Here is a 12,945-nt window from a genome sequence, read left to right on the forward strand (position 1 = left end):
AAAAACAATTTAAGTTCCGTTTAGTTTACAATTGAAATCGAAATGGTAATAGAAATCTGTCAGAATTGTTTATTCCCATAGTTTGTTTTGGTTGAAACGGGAATCGGAATCAGAATGGAAATTGAAATCAACTGAAATGGAATTTCATTCTCAACGGAATTCGATTCATTCCCTCAAATGGGGGAATGTCATTCCATCAGCAATGGAAATGGAATGGCCCATGCCAGTATAGCACTACCATTCCAAACCCCTATTCCCATGAACCAAAAGGGCGAGATCAATAGAAATTTGTGAGATTGCGAGCTCCATTGCATCTTATTCTATGGATATATACAAATAAATATGAATTTACCTGGTTCAGCCTCACTTATTCTTGACAAACAACTCACGAGGGTGTAATGAGAAAACAATAGCCGCAATAAACAAAAGGCCACCAACATCATATGATATATAGGCCCTACAAAGCGAGAAGGAAAAGGAGAAAGACCAAGTTTCATAGCTATGGATCAGCATGGCCGAAGTGAGTGGTCTACAAGCTGAGAAGAAGAATGTGATCATCGAGTTTCATCCTCAAGATTGCGGAAACCAGCAGTCAGATCCTCATGTAGTTTCCTGAACTTTGACACGAGGGCTTCCTCCCCTTCTGCAGGATCCTCAAATTTCTGAGACCTGTAACATTGAAAGATTACCAGATCTTATCACACACAATCCATGGAGCATGCAATGATGCAAAAGAAGGCTTTATCCCTTCCCCATTTTCTAGTTTTGCCTTCCCACTTACACTAAACGATAAAAGAGATCTCCCATCCGATGTTTGATAAGGCTGTAAGATATCTTCTGGCCATCCATACCAGCTGCTCGCTCCACCGCCTGCAAAACCCCATGACTTGTTTAAAAGAATTTCTGAAAACATTAACAGAGATACTAGCATGATCAAGAAAATTTTCTGCTCCAGCCTAGAGAATTACTGTCCATAAACCTATGGGTTTGAAGTCTGAAGACATCAGAATTAAGGGCATTCTGCCTCCTTGGAGATGATGAATTCTATTTAGAACGTAGGACTTTTAATTGATTCTTCTCTTTTCAGAATCACCCCTCCCCCCCCCCCCTAATTTACTCATTTTCTTTCTGTAAAAGAAAATTAAAAAATAATAATAATTCGAAAACAACCCACTCTGGAATCTGGATTACATCCAAATCTCAGATTCTCCTAGTAAAGATTGATTTACGCCAAAACTGACCCAGATTTTACAATGGGTATATCTCTACAAAGATGGATGCATGATTTTTTTACAAGCACTAGAACTTGTCCACTCCATTAAATGACACAAACAACTCCAGTAGGATTGCAATTCTTGACCACAAAACAAAAAAGGCAAGAAAAAGTAAAAGGAAAGTATAAGCTTACCTGATTTGCCAAATTATAGAAATGGATTATGTTGCGCATCATCCAAACAGATTTGTAGAATGGACAGAATTTATCATATCTGATGCAGTGACACAAAATAGAAAAGGACAATTTATTAACCACCATAAATTGATCTAAAAGATGATCCAAGGAGGAGAGTTGTTTACTGGTTAAATTTCAAAGTGGTACTTACGGAGTAAATGCATTCTGGGCAAGGTAGTCCTCCCTCAGAAGTTTTGCAGTCTCCAGGGTAATCTTATCTGATTCTGCTAAAGCATCTTTCCCAACAAGCTGAAACAATATAAACAGCCATAAGACCATCCATGATATTGGTAACTAGGTTAATCCATTGAAAAGGTTTGTATAGCTTGCAATGATAGCAAAAGCAAATATTGGATATCAAAATTAAAGCTGAGATTCAATCTTGTAATGTACATCTTTTTCATCTTGATTAGCTTTTCTGGTGTGTCATCTCGACACCCATCTAGTTTGCAATCAGTTCTCTTTTTTAGTGAAATTTATTCTTTACTCTTGAAATGATCCAACCATTACATTTTCAAATTGCAATGAGTTATTTTTCTGATCGCCCTCAAAAAACCATAACCTTTGATTCATTGGATTGTTTAAAATATCAATCTAAGATATTAATACCTAATGGTAGGTATTCAGCTTCCTTTACTACCCACCTCATTTCACAATAGGTAGGAAGGAAACTATTCCTATTCTACCCGTTTGACATAATTACATTCATCAAACAGCAAGGAAACACAATTTCAACTGAGATTGGAAAACCCATAACACATATAAAACAAGGAAGTAAACCCACTTGGACAATTTCATTTAGATCATCTTCTCTCTGCAACACCTCACGGGCTTTTGTCCTGATGTCAATAAAATCTGGATCAAATTGCTCATAGAAAGACTCCAAGGCCTGGGAATATACATGAATTGCATGTGAGAAAAAAAAATTAAAAATCCAGTCAACAAGCAGTAAATGTTATGCAAGTCCTTGGAGGAAGAATAACATCATCTAGGACATGTGATATATGGAAAAACATTTTAAGAATACACCTTGGAGTATTTCGAGTAGGAAATAAGCCAGTTCACAGATGGGAAATGTTTCCTTTGAGCAAGTTTCTTGTCCAGACCCCAAAAGACCTGCAAAATTTTGATTGACAAGTATTAACTAAATTTTGGTTGCAAATGTAAGCACCAAGATCCATTCATTTGAATATTTACACAGGTTCGGTGGATGAGGATCAGGATTTATAACCTATACGTCACATAGCACACACCCAGAAAATTTAAACGTTAACAATCAATTTGTTATGGACTGTATAATTAAAATAGGAAGTAAATACTAGGGAGATGTGATGTTACAGACTGTATAACTAAAATAGGAAGTAAATATTAGGGAGATATGATTTACCTTGATTGTAGGACAGATTTGTAGGAATTTTATTAGTCTTCTTTCCTAACATAGAATTTGTAACTTGTATATATACATACGAGATTGATGAATAATACAACAAATTCTTCTTCTTCCTCTGTTTACTCTTATTTTACATGGTATCAGAGCATCTAGTCTCTGCCTGCCCTTTTGTTTTAAGTAAACAGTAGGTAGAGGAAAATTTTTGGGTGTTTCGGGTCACCTCCTTGGAGCAGTCAAAGCATCTAGTCTCTGCAAAGTCCGGCAGTCAGCAGCCCTGCGCGTGTGTCTCACGCACCGCCTGAAGATTCTGCCACAGTCACACGCGCCGGCACGCGGAGGCACATCTGTCGCCAGAAAATTTTTTTTTCGGTCGTTGTCTTTTGGCTCGCCTCGTCCTATATAGCACATATTTGTGCTTTGTTACGTGCATATCCATTCCGGTGTTTTCAACAGGTGTGCTCTGTTGATTTTCAGGGTTCAAAATATTCTGTTTATTTGAATTTTGAGATTATGGCAGACAAGAAATCAATAGTTATGTCGGATGTTATTCCAGTGATGTCAAAAATAACTGAGCATAAGCTTAATGGCTCTAATTATCTGGATTGGAGTAAAATTGTTCAACTATATTTGCTGAGTATTGCTATGGATAACCATTTGACTGATGACCCTCCTAATGATGACTCGAGAAAGTCTTGGTTGAGGGAGGATGCCCGTTTTTTCTTGCAGATACGCAACTCCATTGAAAGTGAGGTGGTCGGTTTAGTCACTCACTGTGGATTTATTAAGGAATTAATGAACTATCTAGAGTTCTTGTACTCCGGAAAGGGGAATATTTCCCGCATTTATGATGTGTGCAAAGCCTTTTACAGGGCAGACAAAGGCGATAGATCTCTTACAAGCTATTTCATGGATTTCAAGAAAACATATGAAGAACTTAATATGTTGCTTCCGTTTAGTACTGATGTGACTGTTCAACAAGCTCAGCGAGAAAAGATGGCTGTTATGAGTTTTTTAGCTGGCCTACCTTCTGAATTTGAGACTGCTAAATCTCAGATTCTTTCCAGTTCAGAGATCTCTTCTCTACAAGATGCTTTCAGTAGGGTCCTTCGTACAGAATGTTCTCCACCTATTCAGCCTAGTAGTGCCCTTGTTAGCCGCAATAATACATCTGAATCAGGGAGACAACAATACAGGAGTGGTAGTGGTAGGTCAAGTAACTATGACAGGAATACTAATACTCGTGGACAGGAGTTAGGAGAGATAGTGTGTCATTACTGTCATAAGCCAGGACATATGAAGCGGGATTGCAGGAAGTTGCAGAATAAGAAAACTCAGTCAGCCCATATTGCATCCACCACGGATACTTCTGAGAAGTCTGTTATGATATCTACAGATGAATATGCCAAATTTGATCAGTACCAAGAATCATTGAAACCTCAATCTACTCCTGTTACTGCCATCGTCGAGTCAGGTAAACCCAATACATGTCTTGTTTCCTCCTCATCCAAATGGGTCATTGATTCTGGAGCTACAGATCATATGACAGGTAATTCAAGTCTGTTTTCTACCTTTCAGTCACATAAATCTACCTCTCCTATTACTTTAGCAGATGGGTCAACATCTTGTGTTATTGGGTCTGGCACAATTAGTCCAACACCATCACTTCCTTTGTCATATGTTCTTAGTTTACCTCAGTTATCATTTAATTTAATTTCTGTTAGCAAACTCACTCGTACCCTTAATTGTTGTGTCTCATTTTTTCCTGATTATTGTTTATTTCAGGATCTTACGACGAAAAAGATTATTGGTAAGGGACATGAGTCTAGAGGTCTCTACATCCTTGATACACAAGTTCCAAGATCCATAGCCTGTTCTGGAGTTGTAACCCCTTTTGAAGCACATTGTCGGTTGGGTCACCCCTCTCTCCATGTGTTAAAGCAAATTTGTCCTCAATTTCAGAATTTGTCGTCATTAAATTGTGAATCTTGTCAGTTTGCTAAACACCATCGTCTTAGTTCGAGTCCTAGAGTCAATAAACGAGCTAATGCTCCTTTTGAATTAGTCCATTCAAATGTTTGGGGTCCGTGTCCAGTTGAGTCCAAAACTGGGTTTAAGTATTTTGTTACTTTTGTTGATGATTACTCTCGTATGACAAGGTTATATTTAATGAAAAATCGTTCTGAGGTGTTTTCTCATTTTTCTGCTTTCTGTGCTGAAGTTAAAACTCAATTTAATGTTTCTATACAAATATTGAGAAGTGATAATGCTAAGGAGTACTTGTCTGAATCCTTTCAAACTTACATGCTTCAGCATGGCATTCTTCATCAAACTTCTTGTGTAGATACACCATCTCAAAATGGGATTGCTGAACGGAAAAATAGACACCCTCTTGAAACAGCAAGAGCTTTGTTATTTCAAATGAAGGTTCCTAAACCTTTCTAGGTTGATGCAGTTTCCACAGCATGTTTTTTGATTAACCGTATGTCTTCATCTGTCCTTCAGGGTAAGACTCCTTATCATGTTCTGTTTCCAAATAAAACATTGTTTCCTATTGAGCCTAGGGTATTTGGGTGTACATGCTTTGTTCGGGATGTTCGTCCTCAGGCTACCAAACTAGATCCAAAATCTTTGAAGTGTGTTTTTCTTGGGTATTCTCGTGTTCAAAACGGGTATAGATGTTATTGTCCTACTCTTCACAGATATCTTGTGTCAGGTGATGTTAATTTCCTAGAAGATACACCTTTCTTTCCATCTACTCCTCATTCAAGTCAGGGGGAGGATGATGATTTGTTAATCTATACTGTCACATCATCTGGTTCACATCCTATTGAATCTGCTCCTGCCAGGCCTAAGCCACCTACAGTACAGGTTTATTCTCGGTGACCAACCCCTCCAGACTCATGTCCTACACCAACTCCTTCGTCGGCAGATCCAGTCTCAACTGATCTTGTTCCTTCGTCATCAGAACCAGTCTCTAATGATGATCTTCCTATTGCTCTTCGTAAAGGTAAGCGTAAGTGTACTTATCCAGTATCTCCATTTGTGTCTTATAATCATTTGTCGTCCTCTTCTTGTTCTTTTATTGCATCTCTTGATTCTATCTCTGTTCCTAAGACTGTTAAAGAAGCCCTTTCTCACCCTGGATGGCGTAATGCTATGATTGAGGAGATGAATGCTTTAGAGGACAATGGTACTTGGACCTTGGTAAATTTACCTGCAAATAAGAAGGCTATTGGGTGTAAATGGGTGTTTATAGTTAAAGTCAATCCTGATGGGTCCATTGCCCGATTGAAAACTCGTCTTGTTGCTAAAGGATATGCTCAGACTTATGGAGTGGATTATTCTGATACCTTTTCTCCTGTTGCTAAACTTACTTCTGTCAGGTTGTTTATTTCTATGGCAGCTACTTATAATTGGCCCCTTCATCAGTTAGACATCAAGAATGCTTTTCTTCATGGGGATCTTCAAGAAGAAGTTTATATGGAGCAACCGCCTGGCTTTGTTGCTCAGGGGGAGTATGGGAAAGTTTGCTATCTTCATAAGTCTCTGCACGGGTTGAAGCAGAGTCCTCGCGCCTGGTTTGGAAAGTTTAGTCAGGCAGTCGAGAATTTTGGTATGAAGAAAAGTAAGTCTGATCATTCTGTTTTCTTCAAGCACTCAGCTGCTGGCATCATTTTGTTAGTTGTGTATGTGGATGATATTGTCATTACAGGGAGTGATACTACAGGGATTTCATCCCTTAAATCCTTTCTCCACACTCAGTTTCATACCAAAGATTTGGGAATGTTGAAATACTTATTGGGTGTTGAGGTAACAAGAAGCAAGAAGGGAATATTCTTATCTCAAAGGAAATATGTACTTGACTTGTTGTCTGAGACGGGAAAGTTGGGAGCTAAGCCATGTAGCACTCCAATGATTCCTAACTTGCAGCTCACAAAAGATGGTGAATTATTTGAAGATCCTGAGAGATATAGAAGATTGGTTGGAAAGTTGAATTATCTTACTGTAACTCGTCCAGATATTGTGTATTCAGTTAGTGTGGTGAGTCAGTACATGTCCTCTCCAACAGTTAATCACTGGACAGTTGTAGAACAAATTTTGTGCTACTTAAAAGGAGCACCTAGGCGAGGAATTTTGTATGGCAATCATGGTCATACTAGAATTGAATGTTTTTCAGATGCTGGCTGGGCAGGATCCAAGGAAGATCGAAGGTCTACTTCAGGCTATTGTGTATTTGTTGGAGGGAATCTAGTTTCATGGAAAAGCAAGAAGCAGAATGTTGTCTCACGTTCGAGTGCAGAATCGGAATATAGAGCTATGGCCAAGTCTGTGTGTGAAATAATGTGGATATATCAGCTTCTAACTGAAGTAGGTCTTAAAACTTCAGTACCATCCAAGTTGTGGTGTGATAACCAAGCTGCTCTTCACATTGCATCTAATCCTGTTTTTCATGAACGAACTAAGCATATCGAGATTGATTGCCATTTCGTTTGTGAAAAGATTCAGCAAGGTTTGATTTCCACAGGTTATGTGAAAACAGGAGAACTGGGAGATATCTTCACGAAGGCTCTTAATGGGGTTAGGGTTGATTATCTTTGTAACAAGCTGGGCATGATTAATATCTATGCTCCAGCTTGAGGGGGAGTGTTACAGACTGTATAATTAAAATAGGAAGATGTTACAGACTGTATAATTAAAATAGGAAGTAAATACTAGGGAGATGTGATATTACAGACTGTATAACTAAAATAGGAAGTAAATACTAGGGAGATATGATTTACCTTGATTGTAGGACAGATTTGTAGGAATTTGATTAGTCTTCTTTCCTAATATATTCTTTCCTAACATAGAATTTGTAACTTGTATATATACATAGAGATTGATGAATAATAAAACAAATTCTTCTTCTTCCTCTGTTTACTCTTATTTTACACAATTATTAGTGGGCCCTAAAAGGAACTTCTCTAGGTTGATCACTGGTTCGACTGAATTAATCTAACCATCAAATTTGCAGCTTCTAAGCCTGCATGTCATTACTTTTACTGGATTGCAAAATTGTGTTGCATATTAGAGGATTACTAAGATCCAATTGGGCCAATTATTGATCTTTTTTTATTGGTGAGCAAATTAATGATCCAGATAATCTTATTTAGTGAAACCTATATCAGTGAGTCCCAATGCTTCCCAATCGTGACCCAAATGCAATAAGGGATTACATTATTAAATAAGTATTTGGGGAGTTAGAGGGAAAAAGAAGGTCACTGTTACCTGGACGATGCTGAGGGTTGCAGATGTCACAGGATCAGAGAAATCTCCTCCGGGAGGAGAAACAGCACCAACAATTGTAACACTACCTGTACGCTCTGGCCCACCAAGACATTTAACTTTACCGGCACGTTCATAGAAAGAAGCTAAACGAGCTGCCAAATAAGCAGGATAACCACTATCTGCAGGCATCTCAGCCTGAAAAAGAAATATGTTTGTCCTCAGATTCAGATAATGGATACCACCGTATGCGTTCGACAATTTAAAGATATGAAAACAAAAGTATGATAGCATGGTGTGTACACTGTACACAGAAAGCATAGCGAGTGTAGACACAAAATAATGCCTCCATAAAGCAAATACATTATCCATATTTCTAGCATTTCTTGAACTCCAACAATCTTTAGGCCAAGCTCAGAACCTGTTTTCCAAATCTGATTTGGATCTCTAAAAATTATATTGTTTTATTATCTGGGGAGAAGAACTAATAGGAATACTGTTAGTCTTTAGCTTTTAACCCCATTCATTGGTTAGGAAAATAACCCCATAAAAACCACCCATAAACTATCATTTTCATCCTCCCTTAAGTTCCTTAATATCCTTATATTCTGAACAATTAAGTATGCCCTCAACTTCAGTTACTCTACTTCCCACTCTAATTTCCATCAAATTATCATTTATTCCCTAACCCAGGAAGAGTTTTGTCTTGTAAATCCCTAGTTTTCTTGAACCCCATAATCCTGAACCTCAGTTGGGTGAACATCCCTTGGGGATTGGACAGGCATCTGGGTATCATAAATTGGCATCTATGTTACCTAGATACTGCTGTATATGATATCAGATAAGAAATTTACACTAAAAATCGAAGCATTCAACATGACAGCACCATTCTGGGTATCATAGATTGTTGTTACAAAACAAAGAAGCGGTATCATCTTTCCTTCCATAGAACAGATAAAGAACAAGGGAATAGCATCCAAAACAGAGGGACAAGATGTTCCATATGAGATAAAATATGGCTATGTTTGGTTTAAAGGAAAAGGTAGGGAAAAGAAGGGAAAGACAGGGAAACCAATACAAGGTTTGTAAAGGTTTCCCTTCCTTTCCCTACATTTTCCTTCAAACCAAACATAGCTAGCCTAAAGGAAACTTACCAGCCGCCCTGATATTTCACGCAACGCTTCTGCCCATCGTGATGTCGAATCAGCCATCATACTAACATTATAACCCATGTCTCTAAAATATTCAGCTATCGTGATGCCTGAAAATTCCACACTCACATCAATTGGAAGATAACAAAATGCATTTTATAACATGAAAGCTTACAAGTACAGAATATTGGCTGCAGAAAAAATGAATACCAGTAAAAGCTTTTCTTTCCTTCCTTTTTTCCATCAGGCATCAATAGCATGTAAAAATAATTCACACTTGTGGAAAGTGTAGTGGTGTAGGACCATCAGGGTCTTGAGCATGTTATTAGACAGTTGACAAGTATTAAACATTTAGTGTAACCTAAATTTGCCATGTTAATCATTTTTAAAAAGTATTGTGCAGTAGGCGTCATAAGGTGTTCTTCATCAATTCACCATGTTTAATAGGCAAGGAGATGAGATGTTTCTGAACACTCTTCACCACAAGCATTTTTGGCCAATCAGTCTGGTAGGGAGTTTGTATAAAGTCTAATCCAAAGTCCTCTGCATGACACTTGGAGAGGTCGTGGGAAGTATCATAACTCCTATTCACCTTTCAGCATGTGGTCAAAGGAAGGCTAACAATGGACCAAACCCAAATAGCAAATGAGTATAAAAGATACAATAAGGATTGACAGCAATGGATTATCTATATATACTGGATCTTGAGAAGGCCTATGATAACATGCATTGGTCCTTGTCATCAGCTCATATCATGATCCTAGCGAACAAGTCTTCGATGAGTTTTTTTCCCAGACATTTGTTTGTTGACATAAATAAATTCCTCAAATGCTATTATTGAAGTAGAAATCACTGATTGTAGATTTAGTTGAATTTCTTGTGAAAGGAAAAGAGGAGGAAGACAAAGATTTCAGTAGTAGAGAAGAAAAGAGAGAGAGAAAAGAGTAGAGAGTCAACCAGGATTCTTGAATTAATCCTAGCCGCCAACCCCTCATTATATTTATACTTAACTTAAAGGATGAGATATTACAAGGATGCCCTTAGTAGGGCGGCTAATGTAACTGAACAGTCACAACTTAAAAACATAAACTAATGGGCCTAAAGCCCAACAACTTCCTAACTAAATAGCTTAAAATAAGAATAAAAAACAACTAGGCCCAACTCAACACTCCCCCTCAAGTTGGGAGTAAATGTCACACATTCCCAATTTGCGTAGATCATGCTCCAGCTTGTTCTTTGCAACACCTTTTGTGAGAACATCCAAGCTGCAGATCAGAAGCAATGTATGGAAGACAAACTTCTCCAGAAGTTACTCTTTCTCTGATAAAATGTCTATCCACTTCAATGTGCTTAGTTCGGCCATGCTGGACTGGGTTATGGGCAATGTTAATTGCTGCCTGGTTATCACAGTATAACACCATAGGTTCTTCTGCCTATACACCAATTTCTTCTAATAGGGAACGGATCCAAAGAAGTTTTGAAACTCCATGTGCCATGGCCCTGTATTTAGCTTCAGCACTTGATCTTGCCACCATTGTTTGTTTCTTACTCTTCCACGAGACAAGGTTACCCCCAACAAGGGTGCACACTCCTGAAGTTGATCTCCTGTCATCAAGGCATCCTGCCCAATCTGCATCTATATAAGCCTCTAGTTTCAACTATCCGTGATCAGTAAACAATATGCCTCTGCCTGGGTGTCCCTTTAGATAAGCAAGAATCCTGTCAACTGCCTCCCAATGCTGGACTCGTGGAGCATGCATGTATTGACTTACTACACTTACTGCATAGGAAATGTCTGGTCTTGTCATACACAAGTATAGCAGCTAACCCACAAGTCTCTGATATCTCCCAATGTCCTTTACTGGTTTACCTCCTGATGCATTGATTCTATGGTTCTGATCAATAGGGGTATTGATTGCCTTCGTTCCAAGCTTCCCCATCTCTTGAAGAAGATCCAAGACATACTTCCTTTGAGAGATAAAAATTCCATGTTTTGATCCTGCAACTTCAATGCCTAGGAAGTATCTCAGTTCTCCAAGATCCTTAATTTCAAATTCTTTATGTAGGTTCCTTTTCAAACAATCAATCTCACTTAGGTCATTCCCCGTAACAACAATATCATCCACAAACAATTAGGACTGACACCAAAGATCCCCTACGCTTCACAAACAAGGTATGATCGGATTGAGTCTGAGTGTATCCAAAAGCAATCAAGGCCTTTCTGAATCTGTCAAACCATGCTTTGGGAGATTGTTTCAAGCCATAAAGTGACTTCTTAAGCCTGCATACCTTTCCCTTTTCAGTATCACTGTAAAAACCAGCAAGAAGATTCATATACACTTCCTCTTGCAGATCACCATTTAGGAAAACATTCTTCACATCAAATTGAAACAAGGGCCAAGAGTATGAGGCAGCAAGAGAAAGAAGTATCCAAACAGAGGTCATCTTTGCAACCGGTGCAAAGGTCTCTAAGTAATCAACACCATAGGTCTGTATTCATGTGCCATGGCCCTGTACCTTGTTGTCCAGAATAAAAAACAACTAGGCCCAACTCAACAATTGACAACATCGCTGCATTTTCACAAGTTTTTAGTTTTTCCCAAAAACCTTATGGCTCACTACTAACACAATCAAACCATTAAAACCTGGCTGAAATTTAGTGACCAAGCCTGTTTTAAACAACCCACCAAGGTCACTACTTCATTGTATAAACTGATAATTAGGGGACTTGAACTCACAACCTCCTATTTACAAAGATTTAAATAGTACCATTAAGCAACAACACCACCTGTGTTCATTTACAAGACTAGAACCTCAATCACTTGAACAAAGAGTAGAAAAATGACCATTAAACGACAGGCAATACACATGTTATAGTATATATAAAATATTATATTTATATATGACATCATGGGTCACAGGGTCAACCCAGTGGTTGAACTACTTGACCATGACCCAATGGCTTTTCCATTTTGATGAACAGCCCAAGTCTTACAACATTGATATTTACTAAATTACTGCTGAAACCCTTTAGGATTAGCCTGTCCCTGCTTGCATTGAAAGAGCCTTTTCCCATCAGGTTAGTGTACTTATTGCATTAAAATAACTTAATTTATCATGTCAGTGTCCCTATTTCCAATCCCATCATTAATACATAACATGACCCATTTATATATAAACTCAAGCAAAAAACCAAACTGGTAAACCATCAAAATATGCTTATGCATATTAAGACTGGGCACAATTGTTTGTCTCCAACTGAGATAAACTTCCACCTTGTCATTTTTTTCTTTTGATAAATGAGAGTAGTTTTATTAATTCAGAAAATAGCAGTACATTCAGCCTAGGGAGAGGCACATGGTGTTACCTCCCCCTAGGACTGAGTCATAAACACTAAACAAACATTGATCAAAAATAAATAAATAAATAAACACTAAATAAACACAAGCCTGAAGCACAGTTACAAAGTGGCCCAAAACAGATCTCCATTGACATCCCTTGCTTGGCCAAAGAATCAGCCATTGCATTTGCTGACCTGCTGACCCACTGAAACCTGACTGACATATTCCTTGTCAGCCATTTAACTTTCTTTAACAGATCCCTGTAGCCCCAACAAGTTGTCTCTGGACTTGTCAACCAGCTCACTACTACCTTGGAATCCCCTTCTACTATTAAATTATTCACTCCAA

General features: G+C 38.2%; 1 protein-coding gene across 1 annotated transcript in view; it reads right to left on the minus strand.

The window, feature by feature from the left end:
* Window positions 1-287: 287 nt before the first annotated feature.
* LOC104611711 (V-type proton ATPase catalytic subunit A-like) overlaps window positions 288-12,945 on the minus strand; it is a 36,265-nt gene continuing 23,607 nt past the window's right edge. Inside the window, exons 13-20 of the mRNA XM_010278891.3 lie at window positions 9,260-9,366; window positions 8,109-8,303; window positions 2,480-2,566; window positions 2,235-2,339; window positions 1,602-1,699; window positions 1,409-1,487; window positions 782-870; window positions 288-669 (exon numbers count right to left, since the gene is read on the minus strand). Coding sequence (XP_010277193.1) covers window positions 555-669; window positions 782-870; window positions 1,409-1,487; window positions 1,602-1,699; window positions 2,235-2,339; window positions 2,480-2,566; window positions 8,109-8,303; window positions 9,260-9,366 — 875 coding nt within the window. The 3' untranslated portion in view covers window positions 288-554. The remainder of the gene's footprint in view (window positions 670-781; window positions 871-1,408; window positions 1,488-1,601; window positions 1,700-2,234; window positions 2,340-2,479; window positions 2,567-8,108; window positions 8,304-9,259; window positions 9,367-12,945) is intronic.

The sequence above is a fragment of the Nelumbo nucifera genome, chromosome 8, assembly GCF_055504915.1.
Source record: "Nelumbo nucifera cultivar China Antique chromosome 8, China Antique-T2T, whole genome shotgun sequence".
NCBI classification, from domain to species: domain Eukaryota; kingdom Viridiplantae; phylum Streptophyta; class Magnoliopsida; order Proteales; family Nelumbonaceae; genus Nelumbo; species Nelumbo nucifera.